The sequence below is a fragment of the Columba livia genome, chromosome 5 (genome assembly GCF_036013475.1).
Source record: "Columba livia isolate bColLiv1 breed racing homer chromosome 5, bColLiv1.pat.W.v2, whole genome shotgun sequence".
NCBI lineage: Eukaryota > Metazoa > Chordata > Aves > Columbiformes > Columbidae > Columba > Columba livia.
The window spans coordinates 67,501,441-67,523,531 of record NC_088606.1 but is presented as its reverse complement, the minus strand read 5'-3'; the positions used below and the strand labels follow the sequence as shown (position 1 = coordinate 67,523,531).

The 22,091-nt window shown below is 63.9% G+C and overlaps 1 protein-coding gene across 3 annotated transcripts in view; it reads left to right on the top strand.

The window, feature by feature from the left end:
• Positions 1-1,457: 1,457 nt before the first annotated feature.
• SYT7 (synaptotagmin 7) overlaps positions 1,458-22,091 on the top strand; it is a 28,352-nt gene continuing 7,718 nt past the window's right edge. Inside the window, exons 1-7 of one of the 3 annotated variants that reach the window (XM_065066393.1) lie at positions 1,458-1,737; positions 11,805-11,908; positions 13,887-13,966; positions 15,528-15,659; positions 16,171-16,389; positions 18,876-19,238; positions 21,132-21,260. In XM_065066393.1, the coding sequence (XP_064922465.1) occupies positions 1,707-1,737; positions 11,805-11,908; positions 13,887-13,966; positions 15,528-15,659; positions 16,171-16,389; positions 18,876-19,238; positions 21,132-21,260 (1,058 nt within the window). In that variant the 5' untranslated portion in view covers positions 1,458-1,706. The remainder of the gene's footprint in view (positions 1,738-11,804; positions 11,909-13,886; positions 13,967-15,527; positions 15,660-16,170; positions 16,390-18,875; positions 19,239-21,131; positions 21,261-22,091) is intronic. The other 2 variants (XM_065066394.1, XM_065066395.1) reach the window with 2 other exon arrangements.

Here is a 22,091-nt window from a genome sequence, read left to right as displayed (position 1 = left end):
CTGGCACGTGGCTCCCCAGCGAGCCGCACCGGCTGCCGCCTGCGCACGGGCAACCAGCTTCCCTGGCACCCACCCCGGGCTGGCCCCACGCCGAGAGGCTGCCAGAAGCCCCCGGCCCCATGGCAAGTGCCACGGTGGGCAGTGAGCCAGGATGGGCAACGAGGAGCCTGCAGTGTGAGTCAGGCACACGAGACTGGGTGGTTTATCACCCCCAGTTTTGCCGGAGCAGGCAGTGCCGGGTGCCGGCACCTCGCTGCCGGGAAATCCCCGGTGCTATGGTTGTGCTTGCCCCTCAGACCAGCCCCATCCCTAAATCCAGTCCTTGCTGGTTCAGGGGCTCCTCCACAGGCTTTTCTGTATTATAGTTATTATAAGGAGATATTTTCTGCTTCATTCTCTGCTTGAAACCCAGCCTGGGGGCAAGGAAAGTCGAGGTTTAGTCCATGGAGGTGGTTTTTCTGCCTCTTCCCAGCCCAGTATGACTCCAGGGATCCTCCACCTGATCCCCTCCATCCTGCGAGGAGCCCCTCGAGGTTCCCACAAGCCCTGGACCGTCCAGGTGAGTGTTCCAGGCCCATCACCTGGTGCTGGGGTGGGTCTCTGAGACCCCCCCCCCCAGTAGAAGGAGGAAGCATCCACAGCTCCCAGTCTTCCCAGCAAAGCCCCCCAGCCGCCATCATCCTCCCCTGCCCGATCCCTCCGTCTACGGGCACCTCCTGTACCAGGTGCTGGCATCTCCTCAGCACCGCTCCGTCCCACCCCGGGGACCCCCAGGCCAGCACCCCGGGGACAAGCTGGGGGTGCTGGTGCCTGGCAGGCCCTGCTGTTTGCACACCCCGGCGGAGCAGCTCTCTCGTTTGTTTGCTCTTCGCCTGCGTCTCTGTAACAAATGACAAAGACGCAATAAAAACCGGGGCAGAAATTGCCTTTGCGTGCTGCGGGGAGCGGGAGGGGGAGATAGCGGGAGCGAGTCGCACGCTTCGCACCCGCTCCAGTAATCCGCGCCGGGTTTTCCACCGCCCGCAGCGGTCGCCGCGCCCGCAGTGCCCCGGCAGCGGCCGCCGCGCCCCGGCACCGGCAAAACCCGGCCTGGATTCCGCAGGAGCGGGGCAACCGGGAACCTGCTGGGGTGAATCGGGGCGTGTGTGGTGGCACCGGAGGGGGTGACCCGGGGGTGCGGCACCCCCCACGACTGTGCGGTGCCTCCTGGGGTGCGCGTGGGCCTCCCGGGGATTGTCACCGTGTGCGCGCGTGGTCCCCATTTGGGTCAGCGGGACTGCGGGTGTGTCACCGCGCGTGTCCCCCTCCGGGGCCGTGCGTGTCCCCGCGTGGGGCCGAGCCAGCACCGACCCCCCCCGGCCGCTTCTCTCTCTCCTCCCTCCCCCGTGGCTGCAGTTTCCTTTCCCGCCAGCAGCGAGCAGCAAGTGGATGCGCGATCGGGCGCACAGACACACACACACGCACACACACACACACACCCGGCAGGCAGCAGGCAGGGAGCAGGCAGCAGGCAGGCAGCGGGCGGGCAGCACGGGCTCCGCGGGGCTGCCGGCCCCCGCCGCCGCCGCATGCGGGTCCCCGCCGCCGCCCCGCAGCCCGCGGCCCCCGCGCCCGCCCCGCCGCCGCCGCCCGCCGCCTCCGCCGCCGCCGTCTGATGAGCCACAGCCCCGCCGAACCGGGCAGCCGCCGCCCCGCCGCCAGCCACCATGTACCTGCACCCGGAGGCTGCCAGCGCAGGTGAGCCCGTCGTGCGGCGCCGAGCACCGGGGGGGACACACGGACACCGGGGGACACACGCACACAGCGGGGCGAGCCGCCGCACGGTGTCCCCTGAGCGGCCCCAACGGCGGGACCGGTCCGCGCCGCCGCCCCCCCGGCCCGGGGCCGCTGCCCGGTTCTCCCCGTCGCCTCCCCGGCTGCGGCTGTGGCCGGTCGGGAGTTACGGTAGTTTGGGGAGAAAAAGTCACCGCCGCCGCTTTCAAATGAGTCACCGCCCTGCAGAGCTGCTGGAGCCCCGGTGGCCCCGGCCCGCTGTTCGGGGACAGTTCCTACCCGGGGGCACCCCAGCCCGCGGGCCCAGCACCCCCTCCCGGGGCTGCACCCGGACCCGGACAACCCCCAGCCTCCAGACGAGCCCCCCGCCCCCGAGGTGACCCCCCAGCCCCGCTCGGTGCCAGCACCCAGTCAAGCATCCAGTGGGCAGCGCATCACCCCCCTCCTCATTGCTCCCCCCCTTCATCCTTCCGGGGGTCCCCAAGCCTCGGTCCCCAGCACTGTCCCGCTGCGCCTGCCGGGGTGGGCGACCAGGGAAGGGGCTTTGGCCAGCTCGGATTTGCTGAGCTCATGCTCCGAAGGCATCGCTCGGCCCCGTATCGAGGAATCTGGGACGCTGCCGGCAAGATTTTTGGGTGTAAAGCCTCCCGGTGAGGGCTGGCGGCAGCCGGTGCGGAGGGGAAGGGATGCTGCCGGTGCAACGCGGCTCACCGGGGCCTGGCAACCGTCACCCGCTGTGTCCCGCGGCTCAGGGGACGGTCACCGGCGGGCAGAAGGACAATGTGTCCTGCGGTGGTGTGGGGACGTGCCGGCGGGGACACAGGGAGCACCGCCGCGGTGCATGTCGCTGGGGCAGCGCCAGGCCTGCGGGAGCCGGCAGGTCGGGGCAGCGCTGGGGACCACACACTGTCACCCGCCGCAGGTGACAGCATCAGTGCCACCCCGGGAGTTGGCAGCTCCAGACAAGCTGCCCTCGAGGTGAAGTTTCCGCCTGCCCGGAGACTGCGTGCTCCCGCTGCAGTCCAGGAGCAGCTCGGTCCCATGTCACCCTGTCCCAAGACCCCGCAGGGATGTCCTGCGGGCAGAGGAGCACAGCACGGCACCGCCGACCGCTTGGCCCAAGGTCACCCGGCGGGTTGGCGGCAGAGCGGGGACGCCAGACTGTCCCCACCGGCAGGGCTGCCCTTCCCTCCTCGTGCCTGAGATTTGCCCCTGCATTATTTCCCCTCCAAATTTCGTGTTTGGCCCCTGGTTTTCCCCCTTGTCTCCACCAGCCATCACCATTGGCACTTGGTGGACCACCAACCACATGGCATTGCTCGGTAGGCTGCAAGGTTAAAAGGCAAAGTCTGCTGGGGTTTGGGGGTCAGACACCCTTTCTCCCCCTCCCCAAACCCCTCAGTCCCCAGCTGCTGGGTCTCCGTTACGTGGGAGTTTTCCCATGTCACTGTGCCATGGCACCTGGGCCTGTGGGGTGACACGGCAAGGCCAGGGACACATACGGCCGTGGCGGCAGCTGGTACTGGGACACCATCTGCTGAACTCACCCCTTGCCCCTGCCCCTGCTTCTCCTCCTGTGTCACTGCTGTGCCATGCGGTTGGCAGGTCTGTCACCACCGGTGGTGGCTGGGAGGGTGCTGGTGGCTCACACCCCCACGAGGTTTGGCAAGAGCCGGGTGTTCGCCATGCCACATCCTTGGGGAAGCAGTTCCTGTTCTCCTCTGAACCCCCATTTGTCTCCTTCAGCATCAGCCTCATCCCCTGCTCTGTGTCACCACGCAGGGGACAGTGGCTGTGGCCCCCAGCACCAGCTGCGTTTCATGGGGGGAGACGATACCTTATGGGGAAATTTGGGAAACTTTGGTTCACAGGAAAAGGGGGGGCAAGGTGGAGCTCAGAGGTGATGCTGGGGGTGGGAGGTTTGGTTCTGGGGCTGGGGACGCCCGAGGGAGCCTGTTGGAAATGGGGACCGAGCGCAGGCGCTTCCCAAAGCAGCTCCCTCCCGCTGGGCGGCTTGGCTGGGGGGCCACAGGGGGCTGTGCTGCTGGTGGGGCCACCACCTGTGCGACCCGTGTCCCCGTGACATGTGGGGAGAGCTGTGGCCAAATGCGAAGCAGAGATTGGGTCTGAAGACAAAGGTGCCCTCTGTGCCACAGGGACAATGTCCCCCATGCCACCCATGCTGGTTCCAGGGGGGGACACCAGCATCTCCCTCCTCCCTGCTGCAGCATGAGACCCCCCCATTCATCCCCAGCTGCCCCCACTCCAAAGAGACAGTTGCACCCCAACTGCTTCATCTCCTCAGTGCATCATGCAGCTGTTGGGGATCTCTGGACCCCCTGCCCCACATCCCCATCCTCCCAGACCCTCCTGCCCCACATCCCCATCATCCCAGGCTCCGTCCCTGCCACCTGGCCGGAGGATGCCGAGCGGCCCCGTGCCGCGGCAGCCCCGGTGGATGGAGGGTGGTGAATCAATAACCAGGCGGCTGCTTGTTTTCCCCCAGCGCTGTCTCGGGGCGGGCGATGGAGAGGTCTGCGCGCTGACGCGGTGTTGGGAGCAGATCCTCAAGGGCTGGGACAAAAGCCAAAGAGCTGGGTTCAAAATGAGACAAAATACCCTTGGGGGGCGAGCGGGGGTCCGGGGGTCGGCGGGGAGGATGCGGGGGAAGCGCAACAGCCAGGGATGGCAGACAAAGAGCGGAGGGTTGGCAGCATGCGGGGCTGGCCGGTGTCGCCGGGAGCCAGGCACCTGCTGCAGCCACGCGTCCCGCACGGCACGGGAACCGTGCTGGCAGCTCCCACCCCCCCGGGCACCCCCGCCGTGCTAAGGGTTGGGGTTCACCAGACTCAAGCCCCGGGGATGCTGCCGCTGCATCTCAGAGCATCCCTCATGGCCTCAGCCCGTCCCTTCATCCCCCAGCGCTCCTGTCCCCCCGTGGCAGCTCCGTTCTGTCCCCCGTGGCAGGGCGGTGTCCGTGCAGGTACTGAGCCCTCCCGGGGTCTCTCCTGCTCCCCGACTGGGGTCCAGCCTGCTCTTGCTCTCCCCCCACCACCTCCCAAATTTTCAGCATCCCCGTGCCCAGGGGGACCCCACTTTCAGACGTGTGACACACATGTCCCGCTGGCCCAGGGACAGCTAAGACAGGGCTGGGGGGGACACAGCCAGGCGGGGGGATCTGCCTGATCCCCCTCCCCAAACGCCAAGGAGCAGGAGAGGAGCCGGAGGCGGCTTTTCCCTGCCTGATCTCGCGGCTTTTCAGGCTGTCGGGGAAGGGCGGGGGGGGAGCTGAGAAACGAAGACAGATGCAGATAATATCGCTGCCAGCCCCCCCCGGCCCCTGGGGGCTCGGCTGCAATATCTATTATGGATGGATTCAGCAGGGGAAGGGCTTTCGAAGAGCCGCCGGCGGGGCCGAGGCGCAGGGACGGTGCACAAAGGCAGAACAGCAGCCAAAGCGTCAAGCAGGGGGACGGGCTGTGAATGGGGGGCTGGGGCTGTGTGTGGGGCTGGGGTGGGCTCAGGGGGTGACAGACTGGGTTGTGCCAAGGGACATGTCCTGTGTCGCCGTGGATGCCAGCCCGGTGGTGGTCCAGGGGTGCTGGGTGCCAGCTGGTGAGGTTGGGGGCCCCCCCGAGCACCCTGTCCCCTCCTGATGTCCCCAGGCAGCTCCTGCTGCAGGAGGGAGAGGGTCACCTTGGGGGGAGTTAATGAGGTTTGAAAGGGAAGTGGCCGATGGCGCTGCCGGAGCCGGAGGGATGGCACAGCGCGACAGCCCTTCTCCGGAGCCGGGGGACGTTGTGGGGACAACCCTGCAGCTGCAGTTTGGGGGGCTCCAAGCAGCCTGTGCCCTCCGGATGGGGCTGTGGGACACTGGTGGCTGCAGGGGGGCAGTGGGGGACTGTCCCTGCTCCCCCGTGGGTGACTGTCCCTGCTCCCCTGGGTTCTCAGCGGGTGTCACTGGAGGATGCAGCCTAGGGACCAGGGTCTGCAGGAGGATTCCCACCAGCTCCATGTCCCACCTGTCCCCTGTCCTCCATCTGGGGCCTTACTTAGCCCTTTATTCCCCTCCTCTGCCTCCTCTCTCCTCCCCTCCCAGCTGCCTTTCTCCATCTTCCTCCTCCAGCCCTCCTCTTCCTCCCCCCGCTTTGGGTGCTGATGCTGAGCATCCCCCCAGCACTGAGCTCTCTGTGGGGTTCCTGTCCCCATGGTGGCTTTCCTGGCCACAAAGCTCAATGTCGGCATGGGTCCTGGGTGGCTGTGGCCAGGGGACACTACCCAGGGCAGTGAGGGAGCTGGGGAAGCAATTTGGGGCTCATGGGGCTGAGTACAGCGCAGGGAGCCTGCTGGCTCCTGTCCCCCCGCCCGGAGCATCTGGCTTTCTGCCACCCTCTCTCCCGCTGTCACCCGAAGTGGCCGGGAATGATGGAGGGCCCTGGGGCGAGAGGCTAAGTGGTGGTGGCGGCGCGAGAGCTGGCAATGCCGCTCGGCGTGAGAGCCCGGCCAGCTCCTGCCGCTGCCACCGGGAGAGGCTCCTGCGCCGGGTGACATGGGGCTGGGGCTGCCACCGGCGTGGGGGGCGATACCCGGGGGCTTGAGGGGGCCAGGCGTGACCAGGAGTTGTGTTTTGGGGCAGCAATGACCGGGATCAGAAGCCAGCCTCGCCGGGGGACGAGGGGCGTTACAGCGGCGTCGGGAGCGTGGTTTGGAATGGGGAGCGAAAATGGAAAACCAACAGGATTTGGGTACAGGGGTGTGGGGGCAGAAAGCCCTCGGGGGGTCCGGGTGCTTCTCGGGAGGAGCGATGTGGGGGACGATTAGGCAGAGAAACCACACGCGTCTCTCCGGAAATCCTCAGCCAAAAATAGCCCAGCACCAGGGGAAGGAGCCAAATTCTCCCTCCGCTGCCGGTTCCTGCGTGCGGCCACCCCGGCGCGGGGACGGGCGACGGCCCCGAGGGGTCTGCTCTGCTGCCGGGAGGGTGACAGCCGCGGGTGTGTGTGTCACCCGGGGCCTTGCGGCTTGGCTGAGCGGCACGTGAACGTGTCGTGCATCCCACACGCCGGTTGCATACGGGAGCAGGGCAGCGGCTGCGGCGTGCGGGCAGCTGGGGAGCGCGGGCAGGGGGATGCCGTGGGCTGGGGACTCGGCGAGGCGCCGGGTGCCCTGAGCATTCTCTCGCTGGGATTCAGGGCTGAGAGCTCTGAGGAATCGTGGGCTGAGCCATTCCCGGTGGCTACGGCTCGTGGCAGGAGGGTGAACCAGCCACCGCGGTGCCCACCGGCTGTGGGGAGGGCGGTGTGGTGATGCACAACCCCAGTGCCGTTCCCAAACCGCAAGCAGCAAAGCGAAATGAAACTTGGGTGCACAAGGGACCTGGTGGTTTTAACAGCAAAACGCCCATCGCATCCTCCATCCCGCAGGTTTCTCGCTCTGCCCCTCAGAGGATGTGTCCGTGGATGGTGGTGGTTTGGGACAGGGGATGTCTGGCTGCACCCGCTGCCCCGGTTTTAGGAGGGTGCTGCTGTCCTCGACGTGGTGTTTTTGCTGGGTCTGGGTGTCTTGGCATCACCGTAGCACTGGGCACATGGGTGCTGGGGGACAGGAGCCCGCACAGGGTGCTCCTTGCCCGGTGCCTGCTGACAGTCCGGAGGCAAAGCCCCCGGGGCAGGCGGCTCGGCGTGGGGGAGGCAGAGACAGACAGATTGACAGCTCCGGGGGATGGACAGATGGCTGGATGGAGAAAGCAGATGTGTACGAGGGATGGATGGATGGAAAGATTGATGGATGTGTTGGAGAGGGGGATGCACGGAGAGACAGACAGATGCACAGATGGAGAACAGACGCCCGTTCCCTTCCCTCTCGCCCTGGGCATGCCTGGGGTGCTGAGCTGTGGCTCCTGTCCCCTGAGACGCATCCAGTGGTGGGACGGTGGCCGTGGGGCTCCCCATGTCCCCTGCCAAGACACCCCTGGACAGGTGGCACCAGCAGAACCAGCCGTCTCAGCTCTGCAGCCGCCCCGTTGCACCTCACAGCACACCAAACCCAGCTCAGCGCAGCCCCGAAACGCCCGACAGGTTGTTTGCAGGGATAGCGGCGAGGCCTCAACCCTCTCTCTGAGCTTTTGCATCCTGGTATCCCCCCCATGCCCGGCTCCTGTCCCCCTGCCAGCGCTGGGGACACGGGGACATCGCCGTGCTGCTGCCCCGCTCCCACCCGCGCTGCGCCCCGGGATCCTGCACAGGAGCGCGAGAAGCTGCAAATTCACAGCTTTTCAGCTGCAACCTAAAAATAAGAGGGTTTGGGAAATATCTAGCAAATGAGTGGGAGGACGAGAAGAGGAGGAATTAACGGCCCTGGCGCCAGGCAAACGGCATCTGGGAAGCCCCTGGGGTGGTGACGCGGCCATGTCACAGCACCCCCCTAGGTGAGGGGACGTACCGGTGTCACACGGGGCAGGATCGGGCCCCCACCCACCCTCCAACCCCCTCCCCAGCACCATCATCCCCAATCGGGCTCAGCGTCACCTCCCTCGGCGGCTCGCGGTGACAAAATCTGGTGGTTATGGAGGGGGGAAGCGCCGCTCACTTGGCACCTTCTCCCGCTCCCCCCTCACCGGGCGCAGACGCGTTTCCGCCGGTTTGGCGCGGGTTGGCACGCCGGGCGCTCGGCTCGGCGCCGGCAGGCGGCTTGGCACGGGGAGCAGTTTCCATCGGCGCTTCCAGAGAGCGCGGTGGGCGGCCGGGGCTGGGGGGGCTCTGCAAAGCTTTGATTTCATTCCCCCCCGCCAGGGCATTTTGCATTGATGGGTCTCGCTGCTGCGTAAGGATGCTCAGGGAGGTGAGGCTGGAGGAGCGAGAAGCTTAGGGGAGGTGCTGTACCCACCCCCAGCTGGGCATTTTGGGGCTTTGCACCCAAAAATATGGCCCTGGGACCCCAGTTGAGGCAACTGGGTGGGAAGGGGGTGTAGCTGCCCCCGAGCAGGAGGATCTTGCTGTACCGGGCTCAAGCGATGTCTTAGCTGGAGCGCTGGGTGTGCACAGAGCCACCGAGGAGCACAAAGCCACCCAGATGTGCCCAAAACCACCGAGATGCACAAAGTCACCCAGATGCACAAAGCCACAAAGATGTGCAAAGCCACCAACGTGTGCTCAAAGCCACCAAGATGTGCCCAAAGCCACTGAGATGTGTGAAGCCTCTGAGATGCACAAAGCCACTGAGATGCACAAAGCCACCAAGATGTGCCCAGAGCCACTGAGATGCACAAAGCCACCAAGATGTGCCCAGAGCCACTGAGATGAGCAAAGCCACTAAGAGGCACAAAGCCACCAAGATGAGCAAAGCTACTGAGATGCAGAAAGCCATCAGGATGTGCCCAAAACCACCGAGATGCACAAAGTTGCCAAGACGAACAAGGCCACCAAGATGTGCAAAGCCACCAAGATGTGCCCAGAGCCACTGAGATGAGCGAAGCCACCAGGATGCACAAAGCCACCAAGATACACAAAACCACCGAGGTGAACAAAGCCACTGGGATGCACAGGGCCACCAAGGTGCCCAGAGCCACCAGCATGATGCCAAAGGCCAGGAAGAGGTGGCAACTGGCTGGGGCACCGTGGGGTGTCCCCAGGCTGGGCTGCCCACACAGGGACACCTGGCTCTGCCACGACCCCAGCACCCAGCCCGGCACGGTGCCAGCGCTCCGCCACGTGCCGAATCTGTCAGCATCAGCAGTTCTGGCCGCCAGCTCCTCGCCGTGAGCTCCTCGCTCCGATCCTGCAGGATCTGCGGCTTTTCCTGCTGCTGACAGCAGAATAATCCTCCCGCCCGGATTCCTGTGCCTCACGCTTGTGCTCGGATCAGGTTTTGAAGTGTTTCCCCCACAGCTAATCCCACGGTGGCTTAGGGGTGTCGGGCACACGGTGGCACGCTGCTGTCACCGCCGCTGGCCGCTTTCCCGAAGACTTGGGGGGCTGTTTACACAGGGGGGGCTTGGAAGGATGCAAGGGGTGACTTGGTCCCCCGTGCAAAGGTGCACACTCCAAGGAGGGCGTCTTGCACCAGGACCCTCTCTCCCAGCATGGGGACGCTCTCCCCACCGTCAAACAGCATGGTATACTGGGGACAAGCCAGGAGCTCCGTTCCACTCAGCTTCTCTAATTAACCAGCGCTAATTGCCCGGAAAAAAAGTCATTTAAATCACGCTGAGGGCAGAAGCAACCCCGGGGGTCAGCAGCGTGTCCCTAGCGCTGGGGACACGGCCAGCACGGGCGGAAGGACATGTCCCCGTGCACAGGGACCCTGTGTCACCATCGGGGTCACGGGGTGACATGTCACCGCTGGCATGAGCGTCTCTCGTGCAGGGTACCCTGCTTTTGGTGTGACACTGTGTCCCCAAGTAGGCATCAGGGCTGCGGGGAGCACGGGGGGTGAGGCAGCGTTTGTGGGGGGGCTCACCCTGATTCCCAGCCACACCAGTTTGCCCAGTTAATCTACATGCCGAACTTGAACTGGTTGGGGTCCTACACCAGCCCCCCCTCACGCGGCTGCTTTACACCCCCAGCAGCTTCTCGAGCTGGGCTTTATAAATGTTTGAAATTAAGGGCTGGTCCCAAATTCCCTCCTAGGCAACAGTTGCTACGGGAGGTTTATACACAGTCACGAGGAGCGATGGCTGGAGGGGCCCCCCCTCGCTGGTTTTTGGCTGGAGGGAACACGTGTGCCGCTGCCGGGGGCTGCCGTGGCCCAGGAGCTGCGACCCCCCTGCCCTGTCCCCAAAAAAGCCCTGGGGTGACTTCACCCATCAGCACACCAGGGTGACGGTGACACGAGGGACCCCGCCATGTGCTGGAGGGGACACCTGAGCCCCCAGTTTGGCTGCCTCGGGGCCACTCTGACTCATCCCAGCCTCGGAGCCGCTGGCAAATTTCATTACAATAACAAGGTCTGCGGGTGAATTAATTATTAACGATTATTGTTTAATATTGATACTGCAGTACATTTCCAAGGCAGGCTGGTCTGGCCATGGCACGGATGGTGGCCTGTCCCCAGGGCACGGCTACAGGGTCCCTGCAGGGATGTCACAGCAGGGCACCTGCCAGGGGACAGGGCTGGGTCCCCCACAAGCCACTTCGGGTCCATATTCATCCTCCCAGGGCCACCCCCCTCACTGGCCCCGTCACCATCCCCAGCGCCCGTGGGGATGATGCTGGAGGAGCACAGGGTTGTCCCCCCACTTCTGGGGTCCCCAAGGTTGTCCCTATGACCAGGCTGGGGAGGAGCAGAGGAGGTGACAGCCTGACCCCGTCCCTGGCAACCCTTGTCCCCACCAAGCACCCGCGCTGCCCTTTGGGGTGAATTTGTGGGGTTTTGGCTGAGCCAAAGAGGGAGAAACCCTGTGGTGGGGATGAGGAAAAGGGGAAGAAGGTGGAGAAGGTGAAGGGATGGGAAAGGCAAAGGGGAAGGGAAGAGGAAGAGGTGAGGAAGAAGAAGGAAAAGGAGAAGAGGATGGAGAAGGAGAAGAGGATGAAGGAAGTGAAAGGGTGGGGATTGGGAAGGGAAGGGCATTAGGAAGGCAAAGGGGAAGAGGATGGGATGGGGAAGGAAAAGGGGAAGGGGAGGAGGAAAGAAAGAGGAAGAGGATGAAGCAGGTGAAAGGAGGGGGATGGGATGGGCATTGGGAAGGGAAAGGGGAAGGAAAGAGGAAAGGGAATGGGATGGCAAAGGAAAAGGGGAAGAGGAAGAGGTGGGGAAGAGAAAGGAAAATGGAAGAGGATGGAGAAGGGGAGGAGCATGGAGAAGGTGAAAGGATAGGAAAGGGATGGGGAAGGCATAGACATTAGGAAATGATGGTGAAGGGGAAGGGTAGAGCATTAGGAAGGCAAAGAGGAAAGGGAGAGAGGAAGGGATGAGCAAGGGGAAGCAGCACAAAACGCGCCATGATGGCCAGCGGGAGCAGGGGGAGGCACGTGCCCATGCTGTCCCCGTCCTGTCCCCTCGCCGAGCGGTGGCTCTGCTCTGTGCCCCACCAGGAGCTCCCTCCCGCGACGTCCTCCTCGTCTCAGCCATCATCACCGTCAGCCTTAGCGTCACCATCGTCCTCTGCGGGATCTGCCAGTGGTGCCAGCGCAAACTGGTGAGTGTCCCCATCCCAACCGGGCGCTGGGGTGGGGAATAAGTGTGACACACCGTGTCCTGGCCACCTTGGTGATGGGTGGGGGTCCCACTGGGTGGGGACAGTGCCCCCGTGGAGCGTGTGGCTCCGGCGGAGGCGGTTTGCGGCGGGTGCCGGCTGCCGCATGTATTTTGCTCTTTAGGAGATGCGATAATTAAATGTTTGGGCCAAACTGTTTGTGCAGCATAAAGGAAAGTTTCCAAATACATATATAAGGGTATATATATATATATATTTGCGACAAGCAGTAACGATCTGGCCCCTGGCCTGCTGGGCACACTCCTGCCTGGCAAAGCCCTGCGGGAAGGTGGCCAGGATGTCCCCAGCGGTGCCAGGAGCCACCCGCTGTGTCCCCCAGCACCCCCAGGACATCCAGCATCCCTCTCCAAGCCTCAGAGCCTTCCTCCTCTTCCTGGAATATCCCAGCGCCAGCATCTTTTCCTTCTCCATCAGATTTAAATCTGGGTCAAGTGCTGTGATGGCGACGGCTCTTCCCGCACGGGAGATGCTCACCCCAGTGATGCCGACGGTGGCACCGGTTTAAGCGCTGGGGAGGAGAAGGGCTGGTTGTGCCCAAGGACAGAGCTGGCAGAGGAACAAATCAGTATAAATCGCCTGGGAAAGCGTTCAGGCTGGGAATGGAAAGACACATCCCAGCTGGCCCTCGATGGGGCTGGAACAGCTGCGGGGAACCGCGGCCAAAGGTGGCAGCGCCAGGTCGGCGAGTGCTGCGGGAACGTGGGCCAGCAGCCACTTGCCACCGTGTCCCCATCATTCCTGTGCTGGGGACAGTGCTGGGCTCAGGGCTGAGTCCCTCCAGGCTGGCCAAAGGACATCCAGGGAGGTTGAGCATCCCTGTGCCTGGGGCAGGATCACCCCAGGGGCATCCAGGGAGGTTGAACATCCCTGCAGCTCCCTCCAGGATTAGCCTATAGGCCCCCAAGGAGGTTGAGCATCCCTGTGCATCCCAGCAGGATCAGCCCATGGGCATCCAAATAGATCCAGCATCCCTGCAGCTCCCGGTAGGATCATCCCATGGGCATCCAAGGAGGTTGAGCATCCCTGTGCCTCCTGGCAGGATCATCCCATGGGCATCAGGGAGATCCAACATCCCTGCAGCTCCCTCCGGGATCATCCCATGGGCATCCAAGGAGATCCAGCATCCCTGCAGTTCTTGGCAGGATCATCCCAGGAGCATCCAAGGAGGCTGAGCATCGCTGTGCCTCCTGGCAGGATTAGCCCGTGGGCAGAAATCCCCCGTTCCATGGGGAGGAGGATGCTGCCCAGTGCCGTGGTGCTGGGAGGGCTGGTCCACAACCCCCGCCTGCTCCGGCAGCTGTTCCCATCCCACCTCAGCCTCCCAACACCTGCACGGAGCAGCCTTCGCTCCTGATTGTTCGCTAATTGGCTTTAATTACGCTCTTGTCCGCCCTGGATGGGAGCAGCAGGCTGAACCTGTGTCGGAAATGGCAGCGAAGTGCCCTGATTACAAGCCCCAATTAGGAGCCAGCGCTGGCTTCATTATCATATGGCAGCTCTTCCCGTTCAGTGGGGAAGGTGAACTCAATTAATTCAGGTTCAATTATTCCTAAAATTACCTGCTCCTTCCCCGGTGAGGCGGTGGAAGGGTACACAGGCAGTGGCTGCTGCTCTGTCCTTGGGGTGACACAAGGGCACAAGACCCTCTGGCCCTCCAGCCTCCTGGGGACAGTGCCTGGGAGCCAGGGTGGCCAGGCCAGTGTCTCCCCAGTGCCTTTACTGGTTTTAAGTGCCCAGAGATGAAGCATTGAGAATTTTGCTGCCTGGGTCGGTGGGATGGAGCCCAGTGATCAGGAGGCTGTAAGAGAAAAGGGCAAAATCCAGGTCAAACCCTCCAGCTGATGGAGGGGCAGTGGGGTGTCCCTGCTGTCCCCTGACCCTGACCCTCTCCTCTCCACAGGGTAAGCGGTACAAGACTTCCCTGGAGACAGTGGGAACCCCCGATTCCAGCCGAGGCCGCAGCGAAAAGAAAACCATCAAGTAGGTGCCAGGGTCGGGGGGGAGAGGGGCAGGGGGCTGTGGTGTCCCAGGTCCCTCCTTGGGGACACAGGTGGCCGTCCCTCTGCTCCCAGCGAGGAGGGGCCGTGCCCAGCCCTGGCAGAGGGAGTTTGGGGGACAGCGAGAGGACACTGAGTGATGGATGGTCCCCACCATCGTACCAAAGCATCGCCGAGCCCCCTGCTCAGTGCAGGGGTGTCCCCAGGTCCCCCAGCCCCAGTGGGAGACTGGGAGAGCTGGTGGGTCTCTCCTGGCTCACCTGTCAAGCGGTGACCATGGTGGGATGGAGCTCTGGGGACCTCAATGTGGGTGTCCCCAGGGATGCTGAAGTGATGGAGCCATGGGGACCTCAGCGCCGTGTCCCCAGGGATGCAAAGGTGATGGAGCCATGGGGAGCTCAGCATGGTGTCCCCAAGGATGCTGAGGTGATGGAGCCATGGGGACCTCAATGTGGGTGTCCCTAGGGGTGGAGAGGTGATGGAGCCATGGGGACCTCAGCACAGTGTCCCCAGGGATGCAGGGCTGATGGAGCCGTGGGGACCTCAGCATGGTGTCCCCAAGGATGCTGAGGTGATGGAGCCATGGGAACCTTAGCACAGTGTCCCCAGGGATGCAGAGATGATGGAGTCATGGGGACCTCAATGCAGTGTCCCCAGGGATGCAGAGATGATGGAGCCCCCTCCCAGGTTGCTCCACGGGCACTGGGGATGCAGTGGGGAAAGAAGCACGAACGCCCCATCTCAGGGTGCTGAGCAGGGAGCAAGGTGGGGGTTGGCAGTGGGGGGGCTCTCTTGGCCACCCCCAGCGCCAGGTCTGCCCCCTGCACCCCCTGGCACCCACAGGGCTCTTGGGAGGAGCCAGGACAGCCAGGAGAGAAATAGCCCCTGCCTGGAGTAAGGCTGTTGTAAATCTACCCCTTGAGTGCCACCTTTTTGCCAGGTTGTCATTGGGGTGCAGGCATCTGGGGTGACCTCGGGCACCCTCTGCCTGGGCACAGCTGCTCCTGGCCACACCAGGGGCCGGAGGGGGACACGTCCCCTCCTGACAGCTGACAGGGGACTTCCTGGAGCCGGGGGGCTCAGGCTCGGTGGCAGCACCGGGGCTGGTTCAGTGTGGGGTCTGCAGTGAACGGCAGCATCGTGGTTAACCGAGCAGCCTGCGCTTCCAGGACCCGGCTGCCGAGGAGGCCAGGACACACGGACACATGTGCCGGGGACACACGGACACACATGCCGGGGACGCATGGACACGCGTGCTCGGGACACGGCGCTCGCCGGCACCTTTCTAACCCCCCATCCTTCTCTCCTCCCCAGCCAGCTCCTGTCTCTCCGCAGCTCTGCCCTGCTCCGTCCGTCTGTCCATCTGTCTGTGTGTCGGTGTCACGGGGTGGGCGGCCGCGCTCCCCGTCTTTCTCCGCAGGATCCCGGCGCTCCGGGGGCGGAGGGGCTGGTGTTCTTTTCCCTCCCCTTCTCGCAGGAATTCAGCTTTTCTCTCTTGTATTTTCCCTTTTGTTTTCTTTCTCCCCGGTCTGCGGCCGCTGTAGCGATCTAGACAGAGACTTTTGGAATAACAATGACAACACAGTGCAGCAGAAATGGAGCTCCTACCCTCCCAAGGAGTTTATTCTAAACATTTCACCTTACGCCCCGTACGGTGACCCCCGGCTTTCCCTCAAGTGAGTCTCTCCTTACCTGGTTTGCTCCGTGTAGTGAGTATTTGGGCAGCACCCACTCGCCTTCGTCCTCCTCCTCCTCTTCCTCCTCCCGGGCTCCCCACACCCCCCCCATGGGCAGCCCCATGGAGACGAGCAACCCCTCCTTCCCCATCCCCCCAGGGGCGACAGGTCCCCCCCAAACCCGCGGTGGCACAGGACGGGGTTGCGCGTTGGGGACACCCCCTCGGCGCAGGGACAGGTCCCCCCCTGGGGCCGGGCTGCCGGCGAGCGGGACCCCGACCCCCCATCCTCCTCCCCACTTTTATTTTGGATGGTTCCCCCCCGTCCCCAGCCAGGATCCCCCTTTTTTTTTTTTCTTTTGCAGTGCTGATATCTCTCTTTCTCTCTCTGTCTGTCTGTCCATCTCTTGTCTGTCTGCCCACCCCCACCCCCCCCCAAAACCACCACATCCGTCTGTCCGTCCGGCTGGTTCGTGTCTGTCTGGGGGGGTCCGGCCGCCCACCCGTCCCAGTGGCTCTCTGTTATCAGGGGCCAAGCTGACGGCGTCGGCCGCCGCGGGGTTGGCGGGGGACCACGACGCCGCCCGCCCCGGGGAGAAGCAGCGGCTCGGCGAGGACGGCCTGAGGAGCAGCGTCTCTGCCCACAGCGAGCCCGGCGCGGGGAAGGCGGCGCGAGGCCGCTGGCACACGGTGCAGAGTCACTTGGCCGCAGGGAAACTCAGCCTGTCCAAGTGAGTGAGCACGCACGGCCCGGCAGCGCCATCCCGGCATCGGCGTCCCGGCACGGGCCACCGAGAGATCCCCCCGGGGCCACCGTGCCGAGGGGACGCCCAGGGCTCCGGCGGCGTTTTGGCTTGGGGGGAGCAGAGCTCAAGCCCCCTCTGGGCGGGAGGAGCACCCTTGGGTGCTGTCCCTGGCACTTTGGGTGGCTTTGCTGGGTGCTGCAGGGGACACCATGGTGGTGATGCCCCAAAGGCAGGAGCTGCTGTCCTGTGTCCCCATGTCCCTGGGATGTCCCTCCGTGCTGTCCCCCGACACCTGGCACCGCACTTGCAGCTCCGCCACCTGATGCCAGGGACAGTGGGGAAAATTGTCGGTTTAACAAATTTAGGGGAAAACCAGGGTTTTGGCACATTCTGCAGGGCTTGCGGCTGGGTGGGGGTCTCGGTGAGACCCTCCGCTGCTGGCAGAGACCATAGCTCAGTTGGGGAAGATGGCGATGATTTATTTATCTGGCTGTGGCCTCCATCCTATGGTCCTGGTCTCTGCGCCAGTTTCTCCACCACCATGGTACTGGCTGAGCAGCCAGCGGGTCCCGGCAGTGGCTCCAGTGCCTTTGGAAAGGTCGGTAACAATGGCAAAGCTGCTGGCGCGCCCCATCCCTGCCACTTCTTCCAGCCTTGTCGGTGGGGAGAAAAACCTTCCCAAAGGAGAAAGGCCAGTCCTGCCGCCTCAGTTGAATCCTGGAGCCCCAAAAATGGGCGTTCACCCTCATTTGGAGCCACAGCCACCCGTTTGGCGTGACGCTGGTGTGTGGGGAGGCAAGAGGGAGAGGCGAGGAAGAGGGGGGATCCATGCAGCCTTCATCCCTCCCTAAACCCACCGGGATCCCGCGCTGCTCCGCGGGATGTGCCACGGTTGGGGATGAAAAGGTGTTGCGCAGACGCCCAGAGCCACGGACACGCGCCGTTCGGTGCCTCTGCTGCCACCGGCTCACAGCGGTGCCGGCGTGGGGACAGGCTCTGCCATCCCAGCAGGTGGCTCCAGAGCCTGGCAGGGCTGGGAGAGGGACAGACGGATGCACAGACGTCTGTTGCTGTGCTGATGCAGGCAGTCAGGGCAGGGTTAAGGGGACGAGGATGCTGCTGGTGGAGCATCCTGCCGTGCAGCAGCGATGTGGCGCAGAGCCTTTGGGTTTGGGGGGGGTTCGGCTGCAGGCAGGGCACACGGGCAGGGAACGCAGGCAGGGCACACGGGCAGGGCGCGCTGCCGCCTGGCACGGTGCTGGCAGGAGCCGGCGTCTCCAGCTGGCGCCGGGCCGAGAGGAGCCAGATTTAGTTTCCTGTGACTGAGAGGTTGTAAATGAAACTAATTTCGGATGTGACGGGGAAGTGAAAGGAGGTCGGCGGCAGGCGCGGGGGGGCCGTGCCCCCAGGTGCCTCCAGCCCCGGCTGTGGGGCCAGACCCGTCCCCACTCCTCTCAACCTCCCTCCCTCCTCTCTCTCTTTCTCTCACCTTCTGCTCTTTCTTCACCTCTTTATTTTTTTTTCAAGCTATTTAACCTTCCCCCCCCTCCCTCTCTGTCCCCCCACTGCTGGCAATGCACGACGGCACAGCTTGGCCGCGCGTTTTCAGCCAAGGGTGACATCGGTGGCCGCTGCTGGAGGTGACTCCCCAGCCCGTGGGGACCTTGTCCTTGTCCATTGGGGACCCCCAAGGCTGGCTGGACCCCTGGGCTTGTGGCCAGGAGCTTTGCAGGCAGCATGGGCTGCGCCGCGCATGTCCTGCCGCCCTGGCGCGGGGCTGGTGCATGGGCCACCACCGCGTCCCCTGCCGGCATCTCGCCTGCTCTTCGCTCTCTGCCAGAAATGAAGGAATTTTGGCTTTTCTGTGTCCCCATCCCATGACTGCAGGGGAGACTGGGAGCATGACCAGACCCCCACAGCATTGGGGTCCCTCTCTGCTGGCTTGGCCCTGGGGACACCCAGCTTGGTGGCATGACACAACTGCGGGGTGCTCGGCACCCCCGTGGCTGCGGGACCCCCCGACGGCACCGTCCCGCACGCCGGGGGATGCTGAGACCCAGCGGTGCTGGGCTGGGAGGGACGGGGACGGGCTGGCTGGCAGCACGTGAGCGGGCGCCGGGGGATTCACCGTCACGCAGCAGCCTAATTAGCTGGCAAACGAGGGCGGCCGGCGTGCTGGGAAGGCACCGGCTGCACGGCAGGAGCGGGAGGGCACCCAGCCGGTGCCGAACCCCCCGGCAGCCCCGGCAGCCCCCCAACGAGATGGCGGCGACACGAGACCCCCGTGTTGGCGGCGAGAGCAAAGCGGGCCCGAGAGGCAGAGGAACCGGTCGCTGCACCCGCTGGCCCTTGCCGGAGCGTTCCCTGCGCTGGGGCATCTTCTCTCTAACTCTTTTCTTTTCCTTCCTCCAATTTTCCCCCTTCACCTTCTTCTCCTTTCTCTCCTCTCCTCTGCCCTTCCTCTCCCTAAGTTTCGAGGACTCCACCTTGTCCACAGCCACTACCCTTGAGTATATCCCCACCTCAGCAGGCGACCCCAAATGCCAGAGGCCCCGCACGCTCATGCGCCAGCAAAGTCTCCAGCAACCCCTCAACCAGCGCGCCAACCACAGCCAACCCACCACCAGCCAAAGCTTGGGGCATCTCCAAGCCCACAGCGGCTCCTCCACCGGCACCAGCAACCCGCGGGGCTCCCGCGGTGCTCCGGGGCGGCAGGGCATCGCCGCCGGCTCCAAACAGCGGATGGCTGGCGGCCGGAGCCGTTCCAATCCCGGCAGCTGGGACCACGTGGTGGGGCAGATCCGCAACCGCGGCTTGGACATGAAGTCCTTCTTGTAAGTCTGCGCTCGCTCCTTCTCCATCGCTTGCTCCATCGCTCTCTGCTCTCTCCATCACTCTCTCCATCTCTCTCTCCTTTACTTGCTCCTTCTCTCGTTCCTCTGCTCTCTCCGTCATTCTCTGTTCTCTCCATCGCTCTCTGCTCTCTCCATCTCTCTCTCCTTCACTTGTTCCTTCTCTTGCTCCTTCTCTTGCTCCTCTGCTCTCTCCATCCCTCTCTCCATCACTCTCTGCTCTCTCTGTCTCTCTCTCCATTGCTCTCTGCTCTCTCCATCTTTCTCTCCTTCACTTGCTCCTTTGCTCACTCCTCTGCTCTCTCCATGGCTCTCTGTTCTCTCGATCACTCTCTCCATCTCTCTTTCCTTCACTTGCTCTTTTGCTTACTCCTTTGTTCTCTCCATCACTCTCTCCATCCCTCTCTCTACCTCTCTTTCCTTCACTTGCTCTCTCCATGGCTCCTTTGCTCTCTCCATCGCTCTCTCCATTGTTCACCCCAACACAGCTGCTCAGCTGGCACCACCTCGGGGCAATGTCACCAGGGGAAGAGCCATGTCCCCTCCAGGCCCATCATGGGGCACAGGGGTGGCTCCCAAGCCCCAGAAGGGTCTCCCGTGCTCCCCCCAACTTGCTTTGCCCCACAGCTTTGCTGCAGATCACCAGCTGGTGTGGGTGCTCCCTTTGGTCCCCAAGGAGTGCAGGGATGTCCCAGCCCATGGGATGGCCACTGGCATGGTCCCCAAGGAGTGACATTGTCCCAAGGAGGAGGAGGGGGGGGCAGCTTTGCCAACAGGGTGACTGTCCCCATATCGCTGCCTGTCAGGCTGCTTTCCGCCCGTGTGATCTTTAATCTGGCTTAACCCCATCTCCATATCAGCGCTGCCTTGCAAACCTCAAACGCCGAGGACTGATCCGAGTCCCCTGTCCCCCGGCACATGACATTGTCACTCCTCCGCAGAGCTGCTCCCGTCCTCCCTGGGGTCGTCCTGCTCCCTCCAGCCTCTGTTTGCCACCAGGCACCCAAAGGAAGGGGATGTTCAGTCCCGGCTCTGCAGCTGATGCTCAGGGTGGGGAGGACAGGCCTGATCCTGCCCTTGCTGGGTCAGCACAGCACCTTCTGCATCGGGGTGAGGCAGAAAAAAACCTTGGGGACACAAATTCAGCTGCCCCCCCAGCTCCTGCTGCTGAATTCCCACCGAGTAGCTCCTCACCAGCTCCATTTGCCGCGTCCTCATGTCGCGACGCGGCTCATTACCCGTCCCCAGGGCCACGTTCCTCCGTGTTTACCCAGCGCCAATGCTGGTTCCAGCTTTAATTGTGGGGGGAGCAGCCGCAGAGCCGGGACGTGCCGAGCCGGCGGTGGTTTCCCCACCAAGGAGCCACCGCTGTTCACCACCACCGCTTGCCAAAGCCATTAACTTCGCTTCTGGCTCTTTCCTCTCTTTGCCCTCCCCGGCACCGCGGTGTAAATGTGGTTACGGGCTCCAGTGGAGGCTGCGCCAGCGGCAAAGACCCTTGTCCATGGCACCTTCCTCCAGGGAAGGATGCTGGAACCTTGTTCCCTTCATGCTGTCCCTTGTCCCCAGCCCCTCCAGGCACATTTTCCCCCCTCGGCAGGACCTCAGCATCCTGGACCGGTGGAGAATGGGGTGGTGGTACCCACGGGTCTCCGGCGCTGGCACCTTTGTCCCCACAGCCCTTTGTACCCATCCTGGACATGGTTTCCTGCGCAGGGGTCGGTGGCCAGAGCCGGGGTTCCCTCGCTGTCACAGGGACCGCGGGATGCCACCGCTCCAGCGGGTTCCCTGCCTGATGCTGTGTTCTCCTCTTTCTCTTTTTGTTTTCCTTTCTTTCTTTCTCTCTCCCGCTGCCGGCGGGGCCACCCCGGGCAGGGAAGGCCGGATGGTGGTGTTATCCCTGGTTTTGGGACTCTCAGAACAAGATGACTTTGCCAATATCCCTGACCTGCAACCCGCTGGGACGCAGCCGCCCAACCAGCCGAACGCTCAGGGGGACAAGAGGTATGAGCGAGGGACAAGGACAGTCCCGCAGGAGGAGGAGGAGGATACGAGGGCTTCACCCAGGGTGGAGGAGGAGGAGGAGGAAGAGGAGGTGGAGTGCGAAGGTTGGAGCGGCACAGGGTGGCCCAGCGGGGCACGGTGACATCTGCAGCGCCCCACCGTTCTGCCACCGGAGCGGTGACACCGAGAGGACACCCCCCATCCCTTCCTCCTCCCTCCCCGCCCTCCCTCTCCTGCTATCCCCCCAACCCTGGCTGCATGTTGGGGGGGGACACACGCTCGGGAGCGGGGCACGGGGCAGGGGGACAAGGGGGTGACAGGCTCAGGTACACCCCGCAATGACGCTACCTGAGCCGTGTCCCGTCCCGACGCATGTCACCACTACCCCCAGCCCGGCGGGGCTGTTTGCAGCCCAGGGTGGGGTGAGCAGCTCCTTTGGGGACACAGGGACATCCCTGCGGTGGTATGTCCTCGAGCCCCGACGCTGGTGGGGGTCAGAGCAAGCGTGACAAGCTTGGGAGGACACATCATCCCCCTTCTCCTCCAAGCAAGCCTCCGGCTGCCCCCCACCTTCCTGGGGTGCTGGAGCCTCTGCAGCGCATCCCGCACCGGGGCTGGGGGGCAGAGGGTCCCCCCGCTGCCGGGACGGGGGTGTCAGTCCCCTCCAGAGCAAGGAGGAGGCGTGAAACTCAGCGTGTTAATGAACTGGCGCCGTTCTCAGCTATTTTTACCCCGCTCGGCTTTGGTTTCGCTCCATCTTTTAGCACTTTTCCCGGCGTCGTGCTGCGTGGCTGGTCCCTGCTGGGGACACTGGCCGCTGTGCCGTGGCAT